This window comes from Procambarus clarkii, chromosome 36, assembly GCF_040958095.1.
Source record: "Procambarus clarkii isolate CNS0578487 chromosome 36, FALCON_Pclarkii_2.0, whole genome shotgun sequence".
Lineage (NCBI taxonomy): Eukaryota > Metazoa > Arthropoda > Malacostraca > Decapoda > Cambaridae > Procambarus > Procambarus clarkii.
The window spans coordinates 39,554,069-39,577,557 of NC_091185.1; the positions used below are offsets into that span (position 1 = coordinate 39,554,069).

Consider the following 23,489-nt stretch of genomic DNA (forward strand, 5'->3'; position numbering starts at 1 on the left):
ACAGTACGCATAGTAAGGATCCATCATGATCCTTCTCCAACCACAAGAGTAAGTGCAGAAATGATTCATCATTGACACCTTCAACCACAACAGTAAGTGTAGTAAGGATTCATCATACTCCTCCTTTAGCCTCAACAGTGTGTAGTGAGGATCCATAATACGTCTCTTTCAACAACAACTGTAAGTGCATTAAGAATCCACCATGTGCCTCCTTCAATCAAACAGTACGTGTAGTAAGGTTCCATCACGCAAATTATTCAACTGCAACTGTAAGTGAAGTAAGGATCCATTATGCTCCTCTTAAAACCAACACAGTATGTGAAATAAGGATTCATTATGCGCCTCCTTCAACCATTACTGTAAGTGTAGTAAAGATCGATAATGTGCCTCTTTCAACCACAACAGTATGTGTAGTACCACAACAGCAAGAGTAGTAAGGATCCATTATGCTCTTCCTTCAGTCACAACATTAACTGGAGTAAGGATGCATCATGCTCCTTCCCCAACCACAACAGTAATGGTAGCAAGGAGTCATCATGCTCCTTCAACCAAAACAGTAAGTGTAGCAAGAATCAATACTGCTTCTCCTTTAACAACAACAGAAAGTGGAGGAAGGGTCCATTATGTGCAACCTTCAACGACAAAAATAAGTGAAGTTAGAATCAATCATGCACCTCCTATAACCACAAGAGTAAGTGTAGTAAGGATCCATCATACGTCTCCTTCAGCACCTACAGTAAGTGTAGTAAAGATTCATCATGCGCCTACTTCATCCACAACAGTAAGTATAGTCTGCATCCACGATGCGCCTCCTTCAACCACAACAGTACGTGTAGAAAGGATCCATCAAGCTCCTCCTTCAACACCAACGGTACGGGTAGTTAGGATCCATCATGCGCCTCCTTCAACCACAAAAGTAAATGTTGTAGGGATCCATCATGCTCCTACTTTAACAACAACAGTAAGTGTAGAATGTATCCATAATGCGCCTCATTCACCCACAACAGTAAGTGAAATAAGGATTCATCATGCGCCTCCTTCAACCACAACAGAAGGTGTAGTAAAGATTTATCATGCGCCTCCTTCAACCACAACATTAAGTGTACTAAGGATCCATGATGCGCCTCCTTCAACCACAAAAGTAAGAGTAGTAAGAATACATCATGCGCCTCTTTCAACTACAACAGTAAGTGTTGTATGGATCTATGATGCGCCTCTTTCAACCACAAGAGTAAGCGAAGTAGGGATCCATCGTGATCCTCCTTCAACCACATTAGTAAGAGTAGTAAGGATCAAACATGCTCCTACTTTAACAACAACTTTATATGTAGTAAGGATCCAATATACGCATCCTTCAACCACTACAGTAAGAGTACTAAGGATCCATCAAGCTCCTCCTTCAGCAACAACAGTACATGTAATAAGGATCAATAGTGGTCCTTCTTCAACCAAAAGATTAAATGTAGTAAAGATTCATTATGCTTCTCATTGAACCCCAACAGTAAGTGTAGAAATGATTCATTACTGTCCTCCTTCAACCACAGCAGTACCTGCAAAAAGGATCCATCATGCTCCTCCTTCAACCACAACAAAAAGTAAAGTAAGGATCCATCATGTACCTCCTTCCACCACAACCATGAGTGTAGTAAGGCTCCATCATACCCCCTCCTTTAACCACAATAGTATGTGTATTAAGGATCCATTATACGCATCCTTCATCCACAATAGTAAGTGTATTAAGAATCCATCACGTGACCCCCTCCAACCAAACAGTAAGTATAGTAAGGATCTATCACGCGCATCCTTCAACCACAACAGTAAGTGTAGTAAGGATCCATGATGCGCCTCTTTCAACGACATCCGTAAGTGTACGAAGCATCCATCATGCTTTTCCTTCAAACACATTAGTAAGTGAAGTAAGCATCAATCATGCTCCTCCTTTAACCACAACGGTAAGTGTAGTAAGGATCCATTATGCTCTTCCTTCAACCACAACAGTAAATGGAGTAAGGATGGATCGTGCTCCTCCTCCAATCAAAACAGTTAGTAAGGGTCCGTCATGTCCCACCTTTAGCCACAACAGTATATGTTGTAAGCATCCATTATACGCCTCCTTCAAGCACTACAGTAAGTATAGTAAAAATCCATTATGCGCTTCCTTCAACCATATAGTTTGTGTGGTAAGGATCGATCATGCACATCTTTCAACCACAACAATTAGTGTAGTACAAGGATCAGTCATGCTCCTCCTTCAACGATAGCTGTAAGTGATTTAAGGATCCTACATACGTCTCCTTCAACAACATCAGTAAGTGTAGTAAGGGTTCATCAAGCGCCTCTTTCACCCACAACGGTAAGTGTTGTATGGATCCATGATGCGCCTCCTTCAACCACCACAGTAAGTGTATAAGGGATCCATCAAGCTCCTCTGTCAACCACAACGGTACGTGTAGTAAGGATCATTATACCCCTCCTTCAACCACTACATTAAGTGAAATAATGATTTATCGTTTACCTCATATATCCACAACAGTACATGTAGTAAGGATCCATTATACGCCTCCTTCAACCACAGGAGTAAGTGTTTTAAGTATCCGTTATGTGCGTCTTTCAACCAAACAATACATGTAGAAACGATCCATCATGTGCCTCTTCCAACCACAACTGTAAGTGTAGTAAAGATCCATCATGCACCTCCATTAACCACAGCAGTAAGTAACCACAGCAGAGAGAGAGAGAGAGAGAGAGAGAGAGAGAGAGAGAGAGAGAGAGAGAGAGAGAGAGAGAGAGAGAGAGAGAGAGAGAGAGAGAGAGAGAGAGAGAGAGAGAGAGAAGGAGAGAGAGAGACAGACAGACAGACAGACAGACAGACAGACAGACAGACAGACAGACAGACAGACAGACAGACAGACAGACAGACAGACAGACAGACAGACTAAATAATAACAAAATAGAACAAGAATTTAGGCTTCATAACCCCTGGTGTTCACAGGTGTGGACAACACTTGCGAGCTGATGAACGCCACTAACTTTCTGGCCAGTGATCCATACTTAGTTGCTGCCCCCGGATGGTCTCACTTCAATATTTCCAGTCCTAGAGAGGTCAGTCATTTCACTTCATTATTCTTTTAAATACAAAGAAATGTTCTTGTTGTCAAGGCATTTATATATATATATATATATATATATATATATATATATATATATATATATATATATATATATATATATATATATGTCGTACCTAATAGCCAGAACGCACTTCTCAGCCTACTATTCAAGGCCCGATTTGCCTAATAAGCCAAGTTTTCATGAATTAATGTTTTTTCGTCTACCTAACCTACCTAACCTAACCTAACCTAGCTTTTTTTGGCTACCTAACCTAACCTTACCTATAAATATAGGTTAGGTTAGGTTAGGTAGGGTTGGTTAGGTTCGGTCATATATCTACGTTAATTTTAACTCCAATAAAAAAAAATTGACCTTATACATAGAGAAAAGCGTTGCTTTATCATTTCATAAGAAAAAAAATATAGTAAATATATTAATTCAGGAAAACTTGGCTTATTAGGCAAATCGGGCCTTGAATAGTAGGCTGAGAAGTGAGTTCTGGCTACTAGGTACGACATATATATATATATATATATATATATATATATATATATATATATATATATATGTCATACCTAATAGCCAGAACGCACTTCTCAGCCTACTATGCAAGGCCCGATTTGCCTAATAAGCCAAGTTTTCATGTATTAATTGTTTTTCGACTAACTAACCTACCTAACCTAACCTTACCTAACTTTTTCGGCTATGTAACCTAACCTAACCTATAAAGATAGCTTAGGTTAGGTTAGGTAGGGTTGGTTAGGTTCGGTCATATATCTACCTTAATTTAAGCTCTAATAAAAACAAATTGACCTCATACATATTGAAATGGGTACCTTTATCATTTCATAAGAAAAAAAATTGAGAAAATATATTAATTCAGGAAAACTTGGCTTATTAGGCAAATCAGGCCTTGCATAGTAGGCTGAGAAGTGCGTTCTGGCTACTAGGTACGACATATATATATATATAAATATATATATATATATATATATATATATATATATATATATATATATATATATATATATATATATATGTCGTACCTAGTAGCCAGAACTCACTTCTCAGCCTACTATGCAAGGCCAAATTTGCCTAGTAAGCCAAGTTTTCATGAATTAATTGTTTTTCGACTACCTAACCTACCTAACCTAACCTAACCTAACTTTTTCGGCTACCTAACCAAACCTAACCTATAAAGATAGGTTAGGTTAGGTTAGGTATGGTTGGTTAGGTTCGGTCATATATCTACGTTAATTTTAACTCCAATAAAAAAAAATTGACCTCATACATAATGAAATGGGTAGCTTTATCATTTCATAAGAAAAAAATTAGAAAAAATATATTAATTCAGGAAAACTTGGCTTATTAGGCAAATCGGGCCTTGAATAGTAGGCCAAAAAGTGAGTTCTGGCTACTAGGTACGACATATATATATATATATATATATATATATAACTTTTTAACACTCAAACCACCAGGAGACTCGAACCCTGGCCCACAGAGTGGCAGGTACACACTGTATCCATTGCACCATACTTCAAAGCCATAAAGAGAGGTAGGAATTCTGTGGTATTTAACCCACAGAATTCCATTCTCTCCCAGGCAATGAGATGATGAAGGATCTCTGGTGTTCTTTAATCGAGCCCTGTTATGTGGGAAAACTCGGTGTAAATGCTCAATGCACAGACTTGCCTATATAACTCGCAAGCTGAAGTTTATAACTTTTTAACACTCAAACCACCAGGAGACTCGAACCCTGGCCCACAGAGTGCTTGCGAGTTATATAGGCAAGTCTGTGCATTGAGCATTTACACCGAGTTTTCCCACATAACAGGGCTCGATTAAAGAACACCAGAGGTCCTTCATCATCTCATTGCCTGGGAGAGAATGGAATTCTGTGGGTTAAATACCCCAGAATTCCTACCTCTCTTTATGGCTTTGAAGTATGGTGCAGTGGATACAGTGTGTACCTGCCAATCTGTGGGCCAGGGTTCGAGTCTCCTGGTGGTTTGAGTGTTAAAAAGTTATAAACTTCAGCTTGCGAGTTATATAGGCAAGTCTGTGCATATATATATATATATATATATATATATATATATATATATATATATATATATATATGTCGTACCTAGTAGCCAGAACTCTCTTCTCAGCCTACTATGCAAGGCCCGATTTTCCTAATAAGCCAAGTTTTCATGAATTAATATATTTTCTCTATTTTTTTTTCTTATGAAATGATAAAGCTACCCATTTCATTATGTATGAGGTCAATTTTTTTGTTATTGGAGTTAAAATTAACGTAGATATATGACCGAACCTAACCAACCCTACCTAACCTATTTTTATAGGTTAGGTTAGGTTAGGTAGCCGAAAAAGTTAGGTTAGGTTAGGTTAGGTAGGTTAGGTAGTCGAAAACGAATTAATACATGAAAACTTGGCTTTTTAGGCAAATCGGGCCTTGCATAGTAGGCCGAGTACGACGTTCTGGCTACTAGGTACGACATATATATATATATATATATATATATATATATATATATATATATATATATATATATATATATATATATATATATATATATATATATATATATATATATATATATATATATATATATATATATATATATATATATATATATGTCGTACCTAGTAGCCAGAACGCACTTCTCAGCCTACTATGCAAGGCCCGATTTGCCTAATAAGCCTAGTTTTCATGAATTAATGTTTTTTCGACAACCTAACCTACCTAACCTAACCTAACCTAACGTTTTCAGCTACCTAACCTAACCTAACCTATAAAGATAGATTAGGTTAGGTTAGGTAGGGTTGGTTAGGTTCGGTCATATATCGACGTTAATTTTAACTCCAATAAAAAAAATTTACCTCATACATAATGAAATGGGTAGCTTTATCATTTCATAAGAAAAAAATTAGAGAAAATATATTAATTCAGTAAAACTTGGCTTATTAGGCAAATCGGGTCTCGCATAGTAGGCTGAGAAGTGAGTTCTGGCTACTAGGTACGACATATATATATATATATACATATATATATATATATATATATATATATATATATATATATATATATATATATATATATATATATATATATATATATATATTTTAGTAGCAGTCTTTCCTGTAGACATATATTATTAAATATGACCGAAAAAGTAAGATTAATAATACTAACACGAATTTTCTCGATCTTTCTTATGTTTCTTTTCACTGTTGATGGTAATTGAAAAATCAATTCTCCAAAATTCATATTTATGTCTAGTCTGACGCGACACTTGAATGCGTTTCGTAATAACTTATTACATTTTCAAAAACTTTTAGTTTACACACCTGGCTAATGATTTGCCGAAGTGGGTTTCCAGGCTTATATGTCTTGACATTTCCATACGCGTATCCAGGTTTATATTCTCCAATAATCTTTGGCATGTGGAGTCCGGATTTCTTGGCGTTCACAGTTTCGATGTGAAATGGAAATGTCAAGACACATAAGCCTGGAAACCCACTTTGGCCAATCATTAGCCAGGTACCCACACCCACGTACAGACTGGCGAAACGACTCAATGGCTTGCTGACTCCTTATGTCCCCTGCACCTTCAGCCTGAAGTCTCCAAAGGAATTTGTTGACATACTGCGGGGAACACGGGCCACAGGGATAAGAGCCTCGTTGGACGTAGAATCACTGTTTACCAACGTACCTGTAGATGAAACAATCGGGATGATAGCGGACAGAGTGTATCGTGATCCGGACTGTACTCCTCTTGATATACCAGAAAACATTCTAAGGAAACTACTCCAAGCTTGTACTAAAGAGGCACCCTTCTTGAGCCCGGATGGACACATGTATAAGCAAGTAGATGGGGTTGCCATGGGTTCTCCCCTAGGTGTCCTGTTTGCGAACTTCTACATGGGTACCATCGAGCAAAAAGTCTTAGTCGACATGAACTTGAAACCGGCCATATACTGCAGGTATGTTGACGACATTTTTACACAGGTACTTGTTGTCAGACATCTGCAGGAGCTGAAGGAGGCATTTGAGCAGAATTCTTTGTTGCGTTTCACTTACGAGATGGAGAAGGATGGGAAGCTGCCCTTTCTAGATGTAACAGTCATGGAAAGGAGCGGAGGTTTCCACACTGCAGTCTACACTAAGGAAACAAACATAGGAATGTCCCTGAATGCCAACAGTGACTGCCCAGACAGGTACAAAAGGAGTGTTGTCAACGCTTATGTCGACCGTGCTCTCAGCCACAGCTCAGGATGGAAGCAAGTAGACGAAGAACTCTGTAGGGTAAGGCAGGTCCTAGTCAACAACGGCTTCTCCAATGGTTTCGTTGAAGACATCATAAGAAGGAAAGTGAAACGCCATGCAACCTCTGAAGAGACAACTAACTCAAAACCTATACCCCCTATTAGACTATTTTACAGGAACTTCTTTTCCACAGCCCATAAAACGGAGGAAAGGGTCCTGAAAGATATTGTTAATAGAAACGTTATCCCTACAGACAAAAATCAGAAGATACAACTGACGATTTACTCTAAAACCTAAAAAACGGCCAGCCTACTCAGGAGAAACTCTCCAGGCACAGAGCAGAACGCTTTAAAAGAGACCAACTTCATCTATACCTTCAAATGCCCACTTGGGGACTGTAAGCCTCAAAAAACTCAGTATATAGGCAAGACAACAACATCTATTTCCAGGCGATTAACGATGCAGAAGCAACAGGGCTCCATTAAGGAACATATAATCTCTTCCCACAACCAAACCATCACCAGAGAAATCTTAGCAAACAACACAGAAATCATCGATAGATACAGCGATAGCAGGCGGCTTGACGTCTGCCAGGCACTACACATCAAGAAGTCAACACCAGCAATCAACAGCCAATTAATGCACAACTATATTCTACCCACTTCAAGACTCCGCTCCAATATAGAAGCATCAAGAAATATGGGCCAATAGGCCCTTTTGCAGTTACTTCCATCCTTACCTTCAATTTACCCAATTAATACTCATTGTTTCTTGTTCTTTCCTGTGTTGAAAGTTTTGTTCACCTCATCCAAAACTGTTGTAACATATCACCTCACCCAGAATGCGGGTATAAAATGAAAGCTGTTTAAATCATAGCGTAGTAAAAACTCTGTTTAGTGTTTGCAGGTTATAGTTGTGTGTGTGTAAACTAAAAGTCTTTGAAAATGTAAAAAGTTATTACGAAACGCATTCAAGTGTCGCGTCAGACTAGAAATAAAAATGAAATTTGGAGAATTGATTTTTCAGTTACCATCAACAGTGAAAAGAAACATAAGAAATATTGAGAAAATTCGTGTGAGAATTATTAATCTTACTTTTTCGGTCATATATATATATATATATATATATATATATATATGGCACAACTCTCCTAAACACGAGAGTTAAGTATACAACTTTAGAACACTTTCCCACCAGGAGACTCGAACCCTAGCCAGCACAGAAGCCTTCCAGCAACTGGCATAACAGGTACGCCTTAACCCTCTGCACCACCGCTCAGACCCTTAAAAGAGATGGTAATTTCGGAGTATTTAAATCCCCCAAAGATCAACACCTCCCAAGAGCACCAGAGCAAGTGAGGGGTCATTTTGACGTTAATTTCATCAAGTCCCTGTTAATATGGGAAGACACAGTGTCTCTGCTTAAGGCACAACTCTCCTAAACACGAGAGTTAAGTATACAACTTTAGAACACTTTCCCACCAGGAGACTCGAACCCTAGCCAGCACAGAAGCCTTCCAGCAACTGGCATAACAGGTACGCCTTAACCCTCTGCACCACCGCTCAGACCCTTAAAAGAGATGGTAATTTCGGAGTATTTAAATCCCCCAAAGATCAACACCTCCCAAGAGCACCAGAGCAAGTGAGGGGTCATTTTGACGTTAATTTCATCAAGTCCCTGTTAATATGGGAAGACACAGTGTCTCTGCTTAAGGCACAACTCTCCTAAACACGAGAGTTAAGTATACAACTTTAGAACACTTTCCCACCAGGAGACTCGAACCCTAGCCAGCACAGAAGCCTTCCAGCAACTGGCATAACAGGTACGCCTTAACCCTCTGCACCACCGCTCAGACCCTTAAAAGAGATGGTAATTTCGGAGTATTTAAATCCCCCAAAGATCAACACCTCCCAAGAGCACCAGAGCAAGTGAGGGGTCATTTTGACGTTAATTTCATCAAGTCCCTGTTAATATGGGAAGACACAGTGTCTCTGCTTAAGGCACAACTCTCCTAAACACGAGAGTTAAGTATACAACTTTAGAACACTTTCCCACCAGGAGACTCGAACCCTAGCCAGCACAGAAGCCTTCCAGCAACTGGCATAACAGGTACGCCTTAACCCTCTGCACCACCGCTCAGACCCTTAAAAGAGATGGTAATTTCGGAGTATTTAAATCCCCCAAAGATCAACACCTCCCAAGAGCACCAGAGCAAGTGAGGGGTCATTTTGACGTTAATTTCATCAAGTCCCTGTTAATATGGGAAGACACAGTGTCTCTGCTTAAGGCACAACTCTCCTAAACACGAGAGTTAAGTATACAACTTTAGAACACTTTCCCACCAGGAGACTCGAACCCTAGCCAGCACAGAAGCCTTCCAGCAACTGGCATAACAGGTACGCCTTAACCCTCTGCACCACCGCTCAGACCCTTAAAAGAGATGGTAATTTCGGAGTATTTAAATCCCCCAAAGATCAACACCTCCCAAGAGCACCAGAGCAAGTGAGGGGTCATTTTGACGTTAATTTCATCAAGTTCCTGTTAATATGGGAAGACACAGTGTCTCTGCTTAAGGCACAACTCTCCTAAACACGAGAGTTAAGTATACAACTTTAGAACACTTTCCCACCAGGAGACTCGAACCCTAGCCAGCACAGAAGCCTTCCAGCAACTGGCATAACAGGTACGCCTTAACCCTCTGCACCACCGCTCAGACCCTTAAAAGAGATGGTAATTTCGGAGTATTTAAATCCCCCAAAGATCAACACCTCCCAAGAGCACCAGAGCAAGTGAGGGGTCATTTTGACGTTAATTTCATCAAGTCCCTGTTAATATGGGAAGACACAGTGTCTCTGCTTAAGGCACAACTCTCCTAAACACGAGAGTTAAGTATACAACTTTAGAACACTTTCCCACCAGGAGACTCGAACCCTAGCCAGCACAGAAGCCTTCCAGCAACTGGCATAACAGGTACGCCTTAACCCTCTGCACCACCGCTCAGACCCTTAAAAGAGATGGTAATTTCGGAGTATTTAAATCCCCCAAAGATCAACACCTCCCAAGAGCACCAGAGCAAGTGAGGGGTCATTTTGACGTTAATTTCATCAAGTCCCTGTTAATATGGGAAGACACAGTGTCTCTGCTTAAGGTACAACTCTCCTAAACACGAGAGTTAAGTATACAACTTTAGAACACTTTCCCACCAGGAGACTCGAACCCTAGCCAGCACAGAAGCCTTCCAGCAACTGGCATAACAGGTACGCCTTAACCCTCTGCACCACCGCTCAGACCCTTAAAAGAGATGGTAATTTCGGAGTATTTAAATCCCCCAAAGATCAACACCTCCCAAGAGCACCAGAGCAAGTGAGGGGTCATTTTGACGTTAATTTCATCAAGTCCCTGTTAATATGGGAAGACACAGTGTCTCTGCTTAAGGCACAACTCTCCTAAACACGAGAGTTAAGTATACAACTTTAGAACACTTTCCCACCAGGAGACTCGAACCCTAGCCAGCACAGAAGCCTTCCAGCAACTGGCATAACAGGTACGCCTTAACCCTCTGCACCACCGCTCAGACCCTTAAAAGAGATGGTAATTTCGGAGTATTTAAATCCCCCAAAGATCAACACCTCCCAAGAGCACCAGAGCAAGTGAGGGGTCATTTTGACGTTAATTTCATCAAGTCCCTGTTAATATGGGAAGACACAGTGTCTCTGCTTAAGGCACAACTCTCCTAAACACGAGAGTTAAGTATACAACTTTAGAACACTTTCCCACCAGGAGACTCGAACCCTAGCCAGCACAGAAGCCTTCCAGCAACTGGCATAACAGGTACGCCTTAACCCTCTGCACCACCGCTCAGACCCTTAAAAGAGATGGTAATTTCGGAGTATTTAAATCCCCCAAAGATCAACACCTCCCAAGAGCACCAGAGCAAGTGAGGGGTCATTTTGACGTTAATTTCATCAAGTCCCTGTTAATATGGGAAGACACAGTGTCTCTGCTTAAGGCACAACTCTCCTAAACACGAGAGTTAAGTATACAACTTTAGAACACTCTCCCACCAGGAGACTCGAACCCTAGCCAGCACAGAAGCCTTCCAGCAACTGGCATAACAGGTACGCCTTAACCCTCTGCACCACCGCTCAGACCCTTAAAAGAGATGGTAATTTCGGAGTATTTAAATCCCCCAAAGATCAACACCTCCCAAGAGCACCAGAGCAAGTGAGGGGTCATTTTGACGTTAATTTCATCAAGTCCCTGTTAATATGGGAAGACACAGTGTCTCTGCTTAAGGCACAACTCTCCTAAACACGAGAGTTAAGTATACAACTTTAGAACACTTTCCCACCACATGGGAAGACACTGTGTCTTCCCATATTAACAGGGACTTGATGAAATTAACGTCAAAATGACCCCTCACTTGCTCTGGTGCTCTTGGGAGGTGTTGATCTTTGGGGGATTTAAATACTCCGAAATTACCATCTCTTTTAAGGGTCTGAGCGGTGGTGCAGAGGGTTAAGGCGTACCTGTTATGCCAGTTGCTGGAAGGCTTCTGTGCTGGCTAGGGTTCGAGTCTCCTGGTGGGAAAGTGTTCTAAAGTTGTATACTTAACTCTCGTGTTTAGGAGAGTTGTGCCTTAAGCAGAGACACTGTGTCTTCCCATATTAACAGGGACTTGATGAAATTAACGTCAAAATGACCCCTCACTTGCTCTGGTGCTCTTGGGAGGTGTTGATCTTTGGGGGATTTAAATACTCCGAAATTACCATCTCTTTTAAGGGTCTGAGCGGTGGTGCAGAGGGTTAAGGCGTACCTGTTATGCCAGTTGCTGGAAGGCTTCTGTGCTGGCTAGGGTTCGAGTCTCCTGGTGGGAAAGTGTTCTAAAGTTGTATACTTAACTCTCGTGTTTAGGAGAGTTGTGCCTTAAGCAGAGACACTGTGTCTTCCCATATTAACAGGGACTTGATGAAATTAACGTCAAAATGACCCCTCACTTGCTCTGGTGCTCTTGGGAGGTGTTGATCTTTGGGGGATTTAAATACTCCGAAATTACCATCTCTTTTAAGGGTCTGAGCGGTGGTGCAGAGGGTTAAGGCGTACCTGTTATGCCAGTTGCTGGAAGGCTTCTGTGCTGGCTAGGGTTCGAGTCTCCTGGTGGGAAAGTGTTCTAAAGTTGTATACTTAACTCTCGTGTTTAGGAGAGTTGTGCCTTAAGCAGAGACACTGTGTCTTCCCATATTAACAGGGACTTGATGAAATTAACGTCAAAATGACCCCTCACTTGCTCTGGTGCTCTTGGGAGGTGTTGATCTTTGGGGGATTTAAATACTCCGAAATTACCATCTCTTTTAAGGGTCTGAGCGGTGGTGCAGAGGGTTAAGGCGTACCTGTTATGCCAGTTGCTGGAAGGCTTCTGTGCTGGCTAGGGTTCGAGTCTCCTGGTGGGAAAGTGTTCTAAAGTTGTATACTTAACTCTCGTGTTTAGGAGAGTTGTGCCTTAAGCAGAGACACTGTGTCTTCCCATATTAACAGGGACTTGATGAAATTAACGTCAAAATGACCCCTCACTTGCTCTGGTGCTCTTGGGAGGTGTTGATCTTTGGGGGATTTAAATACTCCGAAATTACCATCTCTTTTAAGGGTCTGAGCGGTGGTGCAGAGGGTTAAGGCGTACCTGTTATGCCAGTTGCTGGAAGGCTTCTGTGCTGGCTAGGGTTCGAGTCTCCTGGTGGGAAAGTGTTCTAAAGTTGTATACTTAACTCTCGTGTTTAGGAGAGTTGTGCCTTAAGCAGAGACACTGTGTCTTCCCATATTAACAGGGACTTGATGAAATTAACGTCAAAATGACCCCTCACTTGCTCTGGTGCTCTTGGGAGGTGTTGATCTTTGGGGGATTTAAATACTCCGAAATTACCATCTCTTTTAAGGGTCTGAGCGGTGGTGCAGAGGGTTAAGGCGTACCTGTTATGCCAGTTGCTGGAAGGCTTCTGTGCTGGCTAGGGTTCGAGTCTCCTGGTGGGAAAGTGTTCTAAAGTTGTATACTTAACTCTCGTGTTTAGGAGAGTTGTGCCTTAAGCAGAGACACTGTGTCTTCCCATATTAACAGGGACTTGATGAAATTAACGTCAAAATGACCCCTCACTTGCTCTGGTGCTCTTGGGAGGTGTTGATCTTTGGGGGATTTAAATACTCCGAAATTACCATCTCTTTTAAGGGTCTGAGCGGTGGTGCAGAGGGTTAAGGCGTACCTGTTATGCCAGTTGCTGGAAGGCTTCTGTGCTGGCTAGGGTTCGAGTCTCCTGGTGGGAAAGTGTTCTAAAGTTGTATACTTAACTCTCGTGTTTAGGAGAGTTGTGCCTTAAGCAGAGACACTGTGTCTTCCCATATTAACAGGGACTTGATGAAATTAACGTCAAAATGACCCCTCACTTGCTCTGGTGCTCTTGGGAGGTGTTGATCTTTGGGGGATTTAAATACTCCGAAATTACCATCTCTTTTAAGGGTCTGAGCGGTGGTGCAGAGGGTTAAGGCGTACCTGTTATGCCAGTTGCTGGAAGGCTTCTGTGCTGGCTAGGGTTCGAGTCTCCTGGTGGGAAAGTGTTCTAAAGTTGTATACTTAACTCTCGTGTTTAGGAGAGTTGTGCCTTAAGCAGAGACACTGTGTCTTCCCATATTAACAGGGACTTGATGAAATTAACGTCAAAATGACCCCTCACTTGCTCTGGTGCTCTTGGGAGGTGTTGATCTTTGGGGGATTTAAATACTCCGAAATTACTATCTCTTTTAAGGGTCTGAGCGGTGGTGCAGAGGGTTAAGGCGTACCTGTTATGCCAGTTGCTGGAAGGCTTCTGTGCTGGCTAGGGTTCGAGTCTCCTGGTGGGAAAGTGTTCTAAAGTTGTATACTTAACTCTCGTGTTTAGGAGAGTTGTGCCTTAAGCAGAGACACTGTGTCTTCCCATATTAACAGGGACTTGATGAAATTAACGTCAAAATGACCCCTCACTTGCTCTGGTGCTCTTGGGAGGTGTTGATCTTTGGGGGATTTAAATACTCCGAAATTACCATCTCTTTTAAGGGTCTGAGCGGTGGTGCAGAGGGTTAAGGCGTACCTGTTATGCCAGTTGCTGGAAGGCTTCTGTGCTGGCTAGGGTTCGAGTCTCCTGGTGGGAAAGTGTTCTAAAGTTGTATACTTAACTCTCGTGTTTAGGAGAGTTGTGCCTTAAGCAGAGACACTGTGTCTTCCCATATTAACAGGGACTTGATGAAATTAACGTCAAAATGACCCCTCACTTGCTCTGGTGCTCTTGGGAGGTGTTGATCTTTGGGGGATTTAAATACTCCGAAATTACCATCTCTTTTAAGGGTCTGAGCGGTGGTGCAGAGGGTTAAGGCGTACCTGTTATGCCAGTTGCTGGAAGGCTTCTGTGCTGGCTAGGGTTCGAGTCTCCTGGTGGGAAAGTGTTCTAAAGTTGTATACTTAACTCTCGTGTTTAGGAGAGTTGTGCCTTAAGCAGAGACACTGTGTCTTCCCATATTAACAGGGACTTGATGAAATTAACGTCAAAATGACCCCTCACTTGCTCTGGTGCTCTTGGGAGGTGTTGATCTTTGGGGGATTTAAATACTCCGAAATTACCATCTCTTTTAAGGGTCTGAGTGGTGGTGCAGAGGGTTAAGGCGTACCTGTTATGCCAGTTGCTGGAAGGCTTCTGTGCTGGCTAGGGTTCGAGTCTCCTGGTGGGAAAGTGTTCTAAAGTTGTATACTTAACTCTCGTGTTTAGGAGAGTTGTGCCTTAAGCAGAGACACTGTGTCTTCCCATATTAACAGGGACTTGATGAAATTAACGTCAAAATGACCCCTCACTTGCTCTGGTGCTCTTGGGAGGTGTTGATCTTTGGGGGATTTAAATACTCCGAAATTACCATCTCTTTTAAGGGTCTGAGCGGTGGTGCAGAGGGTTAAGGCGTACCTGTTATGCCAGTTGCTGGAAGGCTTCTGTGCTGGCTAGGGTTCGAGTCTCCTGGTGGGAAAGTGTTCTAAAGTTGTATACTTAACTCTCGTGTTTAGGAGAGTTGTGCCTTAAGCAGAGACACTGTGTCTTCCCATATTAACAGGGACTTGATGAAATTAACGTCAAAATGACCCCTCACTTGCTCTGGTGCTCTTGGGAGGTGTTGATCTTTGGGGGATTTAAATACTCCGAAATTACCATCTCTTTTAAGGGTCTGAGCGGTGGTGCAGAGGGTTAAGGCGTACCTGTTATGCCAGTTGCTGGAAGGCTTCTGTGCTGGCTAGGGTTCGAGTCTCCTGGTGGGAAAGTGTTCTAAAGTTGTATACTTAACTCTCGTGTTTAGGAGAGTTGTGCCTTAAGCAGAGACACTGTGTCTTCCCATATTAACAGGGACTTGATGAAATTAACGTCAAAATGACCCCTCACTTGCTCTGGTGCTCTTGGGAGGTGTTGATCTTTGGGGGATTTAAATACTCCGAAATTACCATCTCTTTTAAGGGTCTGAGCGGTGGTGCAGAGGGTTAAGGCGTACCTGTTATGCCAGTTGCTGGAAGGCTTCTGTGCTGGCTAGGGTTCGAGTCTCCTGGTGGGAAAGTGTTCTAAAGTTGTATACTTAACTCTCGTGTTTAGGAGAGTTGTGCCTTAAGCAGAGACACTGTGTCTTCCCATATTAACAGGGACTTGATGAAATTAACGTCAAAATGACCCCTCACTTGCTCTGGTGCTCTTGGGAGGTGTTGATCTTTGGGGGATTTAAATACTCCGAAATTACCATCTCTTTTAAGGGTCTGAGCGGTGGTGCAGAGGGTTAAGGCGTACCTGTTATGCCAGTTGCTGGAAGGCTTCTGTGCTGGCTAGGGTTCGAGTCTCCTGGTGGGAAAGTGTTCTAAAGTTGTATACTTAACTCTCGTGTTTAGGAGAGTTGTGCCTTAAGCAGAGACACTGTGTCTTCCCATATTAACAGGGACTTGATGAAATTAACGTCAAAATGACCCCTCACTTGCTCTGGTGCTCTTGGGAGGTGTTGATCTTTGGGGGATTTAAATACTCCGAAATTACCATCTCTTTTAAGGGTCTGAGCGGTGGTGCAGAGGGTTAAGGCGTACCTGTTATGCCAGTTGCTGGAAGGCTTCTGTGCTGGCTAGGGTTCGAGTCTCCTGGTGGGAAAGTGTTCTAAAGTTGTATACTTAACTCTCGTGTTTAGGAGAGTTGTGCCTTAAGCAGAGACACTGTGTCTTCCCATATTAACAGGGACTTGATGAAATTAACGTCAAAATGACCCCTCACTTGCTCTGGTGCTCTTGGGAGGTGTTGATCTTTGGGGGATTTAAATACTCCGAAATTACCATCTCTTTTAAGGGTCTGAGCGGTGGTGCAGAGGGTTAAGGCGTACCTGTTATGCCAGTTGCTGGAAGGCTTCTGTGCTGGCTAGGGTTCGAGTCTCCTGGTGGGAAAGTGTTCTAAAGTTGTATACTTAACTCTCGTGTTTAGGAGAGTTGTGCCTTAAGCAGAGACACTGTGTCTTCCCATATTAACAGGGACTTGATGAAATTAACGTCAAAATGACCCCTCACTTGCTCTGGTGCTCTTGGGAGGTGTTGATCTTTGGGGGATTTAAATACTCCGAAATTACCATCTCTTTTAAGGGTCTGAGCGGTGGTGCAGAGGGTTAAGGCGTACCTGTTATGCCAGTTGCTGGAAGGCTTCTGTGCTGGCTAGGGTTCGAGTCTCCTGGTGGGAAAGTGTTCTAAAGTTGTATACTTAACTCTCGTGTTTAGGAGAGTTGTGCCTTAAGCAGAGACACTGTGTCTTCCCATATTAACAGGGACTTGATGAAATTAACGTCAAAATGACCCCTCACTTGCTCTGGTGCTCTTGGGAGGTGTTGATCTTTGGGGGATTTAAATACTCCGAAATTACCATCTCTTTTAAGGGTCTGAGCGGTGGTGCAGAGGGTTAAGGCGTACCTGTTATGCCAGTTGCTGGAAGGCTTCTGTGCTGGCTAGGGTTCGAGTCTCCTGGTGGGAAAGTGTTCTAAAGTTGTATACTTAACTCTCGTGTTTAGGAGAGTTGTGCCTTAAGCAGAGACACTGTGTCTTCCCATATTAACAGGGACTTGATGAAATTAACGTCAAAATGACCCCTCACTTGCTCTGGTGCTCTTGGGAGGTGTTGATCTTTGGGGGATTTAAATACTCCGAAATTACCATCTCTTTTAAGGGTCTGAGCGGTGGTGCAGAGGGTTAAGGCGTACCTGTTATGCCAGTTGCTGGAAGGCTTCTGTGCTGGCTAGGGTTCGAGTCTCCTGGTGGGAAAGTGTTCTAAAGTTGTATACTTAACTCTCGTGTTTAGGAGAGTTGTGCCTTAAGCAGAGACACTGTGTCTTCCCATATTAACAGGGACTTGATGAAATTAACGTCAAAATGACCCCTCACTTGCTCTGGTGCTCTTGGGAGGTGTTGATCTTTGGGGGATTTAAATACTCCGAAATTACCATCTCTTTTAAGGGTCTGAGCGGTGGTGCAGAGGGTTAAGGCGTACCTGTTATGCCAGTTGCTGGAAGGCTTCTGTGCTGGCTAGGGTTCGAGTCTCCTGGTGGGAAAGTGTTCTAAAGTTGTATACTTAACTCTCGTGTTTAGGAGAGTTGTGCCTTAAGCAGAGACACTGTGTCTTCCCATATTAACAGGGACTTGATGAAATTAACGTCAAAATGACCCCTCACTTGCTCTGGTGCTCTTGGGAGGTGTTGATCTTTGGGGGATTTAAATACTCCGAAATTACCATCTCTTTTAAGGGTCTGAGCGGTGGTGCAGAGGGTTAAGGCGTACCTGTTATGCCAGTTGCTGGAAGGCTTCTGTGCTGGCTAGGGTTCGAGTCTCCTGGTGGGAAAGTGTTCTAAAGTTGTATACTTAACTCTCGTGTTTAGGAGAGTTGTGCCTTAAGCAGAGACACTGTGTCTTCCCATATTAACAGGGACTTGATGAAATTAACGTCAAAATGACCCCTCACTTGCTCTGGTGCTCTTGGGAGGTGTTGATCTTTGGGGGATTTAAATACTCCGAAATTACCATCTCTTTTAAGGGTCTGAGCGGTGGTGCAGAGGGTTAAGGCGTACCTGTTATGCCAGTTGCTGGAAGGCTTCTGTGCTGGCTAGGGTTCGAGTCTCCTGGTGGGAAAGTGTTCTAAAGTTGTATACTTAACTCTCGTGTTTAGGAGAGTTGTGCCTTAAGCAGAGACACTGTGTCTTCCCATATTAACAGGGACTTGATGAAATTAACGTCAAAATGACCCCTCACTTGCTCTGGTGCTCTTGGGAGGTGTTGATCTTTGGGGGATTTAAATACTCCGAAATTACCATCTCTTTTAAGGGTCTGAGCGGTGGTGCAGAGGGTTAAGGCGTACCTGTTATGCCAGTTGCTGGAAGGCTTCTGTGCTGGCTAGGGTTCGAGTCTCCTGGTGGGAAAGTGTTCTAAAGTTGTATACTTAACTCTCGTGTTTAGGAGAGTTGTGCCTTAAGCAGAGACACTGTGTCTTCCCATATTAACAGGGACTTGATGAAATTAACGTCAAAATGACCCCTCACTTGCTCTGGTGCTCTTGGGAGGTGTTGATCTTTGGGGGATTTAAATACTCCGAAATTACCATCTCTTTTAAGGGTCTGAGCGGTGGTGCAGAGGGTTAAGGCGTACCTGTTATGCCAGTTGCTGGAAGGCTTCTGTGCTGGCTAGGGTTCGAGTCTCCTGGTGGGAAAGTGTTCTAAAGTTGTATACTTAACTCTCGTGTTTAGGAGAGTTGTGCCTTAAGCAGAGACACTGTGTCTTCCCATATTAACAGGGACTTGATGAAATTAACGTCAAAATGACCCCTCACTTGCTCTGGTGCTCTTGGGAGGTGTTGATCTTTGGGGGATTTAAATACTCCGAAATTACCATCTCTTTTAAGGGTCTGAGCGGTGGTGCAGAGGGTTAAGGCGTACCTGTTATGCCAGTTGCTGGAAGGCTTCTGTGCTGGCTAGGGTTCGAGTCTCCTGGTGGGAAAGTGTTCTAAAGTTGTATATATATATATATATATATATATATATATATATATATATATATATATAAGGGTTCGAGTCTCCTGGTGGGAAAGTGTTCTAAAGTTCTATACTTCACTCTCGTGTTTAGGAGAGTTGTGCCTTAAGCATAGACACTGTGTCTTCCCATATTAACAGGGACTTGATGAAATTAACGTCTAAATGACCCCTCACTTGCTCTAGTGCTCTTGGGAGGTGGTGATCTTTGGTGTATTTAAATACTCCGAAATTACCATCTCTTTTAAGGGTCTGAGTGGGTGGTGGAGCGGGTTAAGGCGTACCTGTTATGCCAGTTGCTGGAAGGCTTCTGTGCTGGCTAGGGTTCGAGTCTCCTGGTGGGAAAGTGTTCTAAAGTTCTATACTTCACTCTCGTGTTTAGGAGAGTTGTGCCTTAAGCATAGACACTGTGTCTTCCCATATTAACAGGGACTTGATGAAATTAACGTCTAAATGACCCCTCACTTGCTCTAGTGCTCTTGGGAGGTGGTGATCTTTGGTGTATTTAAATACTCCGAAATTACCATCTCTTTTAAGGGTCTGAGTGGGTGGTGGAGCGGGTTAAGGCGTACCTGTTATGCCAGTTGCTGGAAGGCTTCTGTGCTGGCTAGGGTTCGAGTCTCCTGGTGGGAAAGTGTTCTAAAGTTCTATACTTCACTCTCGTGTTTAGGAGAGTTGTGCCTTAGGCATATATATATATATATATATATATATATATATATATATATATATATATATATATATATATATATATATATACCTAGTAGCCTATGTCGTACCTAGTAGCCAGAACGCACTTCTCAGCCTACAATGCAAGGCCCGATTTGCCTAATAAGCCAAGTTTTCATGAATTAATGTTTTTTCGACTACCTAACCTACCTAACCTAACCTTACCTAACTTTTTCGGCTATGTAACCTAACCTAACCTATAAAGATAGGTTAGGTTAGGTTAGGTAGGGTTGGTTAGGTTCGGTCATATCTCTACGTTAATTTTAACTACAATAAAATAAAATTGACCTCATACATAATGAAATGGGTAGCTTTATCATTTCATAAGAAAAAAATTAGAGAAGATATATTAATTCAGGAAAACTTGGCTTATTAGGCAAATCGGGCCTTGCATAGTAGCCCGAGAAGTGCGTTCTGGCTACTAGGTACGACATATATATATATATATATATATATATATATATATATATATATATATATATATATATATATATATATATATATATATATATATATATATATATATATATATATATATATATAGTAGTGAATTAATATATCTTCTCTAATTTTTTAGAGAAGATAATTTTAAGTGCTCTGTACTCGGTCCTATCTTGTTTCTGATACATGTAAATGATCTCCCGAAGGGTATAGATTCATTTCTCTCAATGTTTGCTGACTATGCCAAGATTATGAGAAGGATTAAGACAGAGGAAGTCTGCTTGAGTCTTCAAGAAGACCTAGACAAGCTGTGGGAATGGTCGATCAAATGGTTGTTAGAGTTTAACCCAAGCAAATGTAATTTAAGGAAGATTGGTGTATGGAACAGGAGGTCAGATACTAGGTATCATCTGGAAGATGAAATTATTCAAGAGTCAGAGAGAGAGAGAGAGAAAGAATTAGGGGTTGATATCACGCAAGACCTGACCTCTGCAGTCCATATCAAGAGGATAACATCAGCAGCATATGCCAAGCTGGCCAACATAAGAACGGCATTCAGAAACTTGTGTAAGGAGTCATTCAGATCTTTGTATACCACATATGTCAAGCCAATCCTGTAATGTGCAGCCTCAGCATGGAGTCCATATCTAGCCAAAGATAGGACCTAACTGGAAAAGGTTCGAAGGTTTGCCACCCGACTAGTACCCGAGTTGAGAGGTATGAGCTACTAGGAGAGACTACGGAAATTAAACCTCACTTTGCTTGAAGACAGAAGTTAGGGGGGGGGGGACATGATCACCACATTCAAGATTCTCATGGGAATTGATAGGGTAGATAAAGACAGGCTATTTAACACAAGGGGCACATGTACTAGGGGTCACAGGTGGAAACTGAGTGCCCAAATGAGCCACAGGTAATATACCATTAGAAAGAACTTTTTTAGTGTCAGAGCGGTTGACAATTGGAATGCATTAAGATGTGATGTGGTGGAGGCTGATTCCGTACAGAGTTTCAAGTGTAGATATGATAGAGCGCAATAGGCTCAGAAACCTGTACTCCGGTTGATTGACGGTTGAGAAGCGGGACCAAAGAGCCAGAGGTCAAGCCACGCAAGCACAATTAGGGGGAGTACATTTATGGCTCTTTTACTCTGACAGGGTAAGATTGCTGATAGACTAGTGTGTTATTAAGCACTTAACCACTGAATATGATTAAAATGCTTTTACAAGCTCAGGTTATATAGTTACTTCACATACATTGTGTAATTGATACATTATACGGTCAATCTTGGGTACAAGTCCAATATATCAAGTGTTCCAGCATTTATATAGTAGTTACAGAGTCCAGCATATCACAGCCTTGGAGGCGAAAGTCAGTCAATATGGGACATTCTACAATATAATGTTCAAGGGAGTGCATGTTTTCTCTTTCACAAGGTTAAAAAAATTTGTACTCGACATTTGAATTTTGAGATAGCTGCCAGATACGTCTATATCCCAGACGTATTCTGGCCACTATAACATCACATTGCCGAGATCTTGCTCTATGAGTCCTATATGTGAATATCTCCTCACGATATTTATCATAATGTTTAATGCTAAAACTTTCAGGTCTTTGTGAATTTGTTAGGTTATCGTGAGGTTATCTTGAGATGATTTCGGGGCTTTTTAGTGTCCCCGCGGCCCGGTCCTCGACCAGGCCTCCACCCCCAGGAAGCAGCCCGTGACAGCTGACTAACACCCAGGTACCTATTTTACTGCTAGGTAACAGGGACATAGAGTGAAAGAAACTTTGCCCATTGTTTCTATCCGGCGCCCGGGATCGAACCCGGGACCACAGGATCACAAGTTCAGTGTGCTGTCCGCTCGGCCGACCAGCTCCCGACCAGGTTGGTGAGATTTTCATTACATATTTGTTTAAGTATTGTCTTTGTCTCTGCTAACGAAACACCCATATCATTTCATACCCTGGTTTTCTACAGGCGGTCTTTGCATGCATATGAACAGTGTTAAGTCATGAGATGCCAACATGTGATGGAATCCATGGAAATTTACTTTCAAACCTGTTTTTTTTAGCAGCTAAACATTCATTCGAATATCACTGACTATTTTTTGGGTGTTACTACTATGTGCGTTCAATGCCAGGAGTGCACTCTGCGAGACACATTATGTAAGTCCACTTTCTTTGTCTTTTAAAAATTCAGTGACAAGGTGCCTGCAAGTTCTGTTTGAGCTGTACTTGCCCAATCTTTGACGCGCTTCATTGCTGAATGTACGAGAGAAGACTGTTCAAATATATTACATGCACATCCGGTACATCGTCCACCTTCTTCTACAGAATCGTCGGAATAGCACTGATACACATCGTTACCCATACCCTGAGTACTCTCATTGATGCTTTTCCGTGTTAACTCTTAATAATGTAGAGTGTACAATTTTTTTCTTGGGTACATTTACAAAATCAACTGATAGATCCCAATTATTCCATGGAGTAATTGGTTGATTATTCATTAATTGAGTTGGGTGCATATTTAATATTTTGATGTAGTTGGCTACCTTGTGGAACCAAAATGCATAATCAGATTTCGCTCTTCTTCAATAGACCTCAGGTGAGTGCAGCATATTATAAAGTTTAGCTTGAAACTTCGTGTGTTGCCGAGATCTACTCAATGCCTTCACGCCGAAAACTGTGCTAATGGACAAAATTCTCTCACTTATGGTAGGTAATTTTAGCTCTGCTGTCATATTAACTATTCTCGTGCACTTTGGAGCCCCAAGGATGAGACGCATAGCTTCATTTTGCAAGATTTTAAGAGATTTTAGCTCTTTGTCTGTATACAGAGTGAAAC

General features: G+C 42.0%; 1 protein-coding gene across 1 annotated transcript; it reads left to right on the plus strand.

Moving 5' to 3' along the window:
- The first annotated feature begins 484 nt into the window (after positions 1-484).
- LOC138371777 (putative protein FAM47C) lies at positions 485-1,492 on the plus strand. The gene has a single exon (XM_069336798.1). It carries the CDS (start codon positions 485-487, stop codon positions 1,490-1,492), a length of 1,008 nt encoding a protein of 335 aa, XP_069192899.1.
- The last annotated feature ends 21,997 nt before the right edge of the window (positions 1,493-23,489 follow it).

Coding starts and splice junctions, on each gene's coding strand:
- LOC138371777 (XM_069336798.1), top strand. CDS start 485: ATGCATCATGCTCCTTCCCCAACCACAACAGTAATGGTAGCAAGGAGT.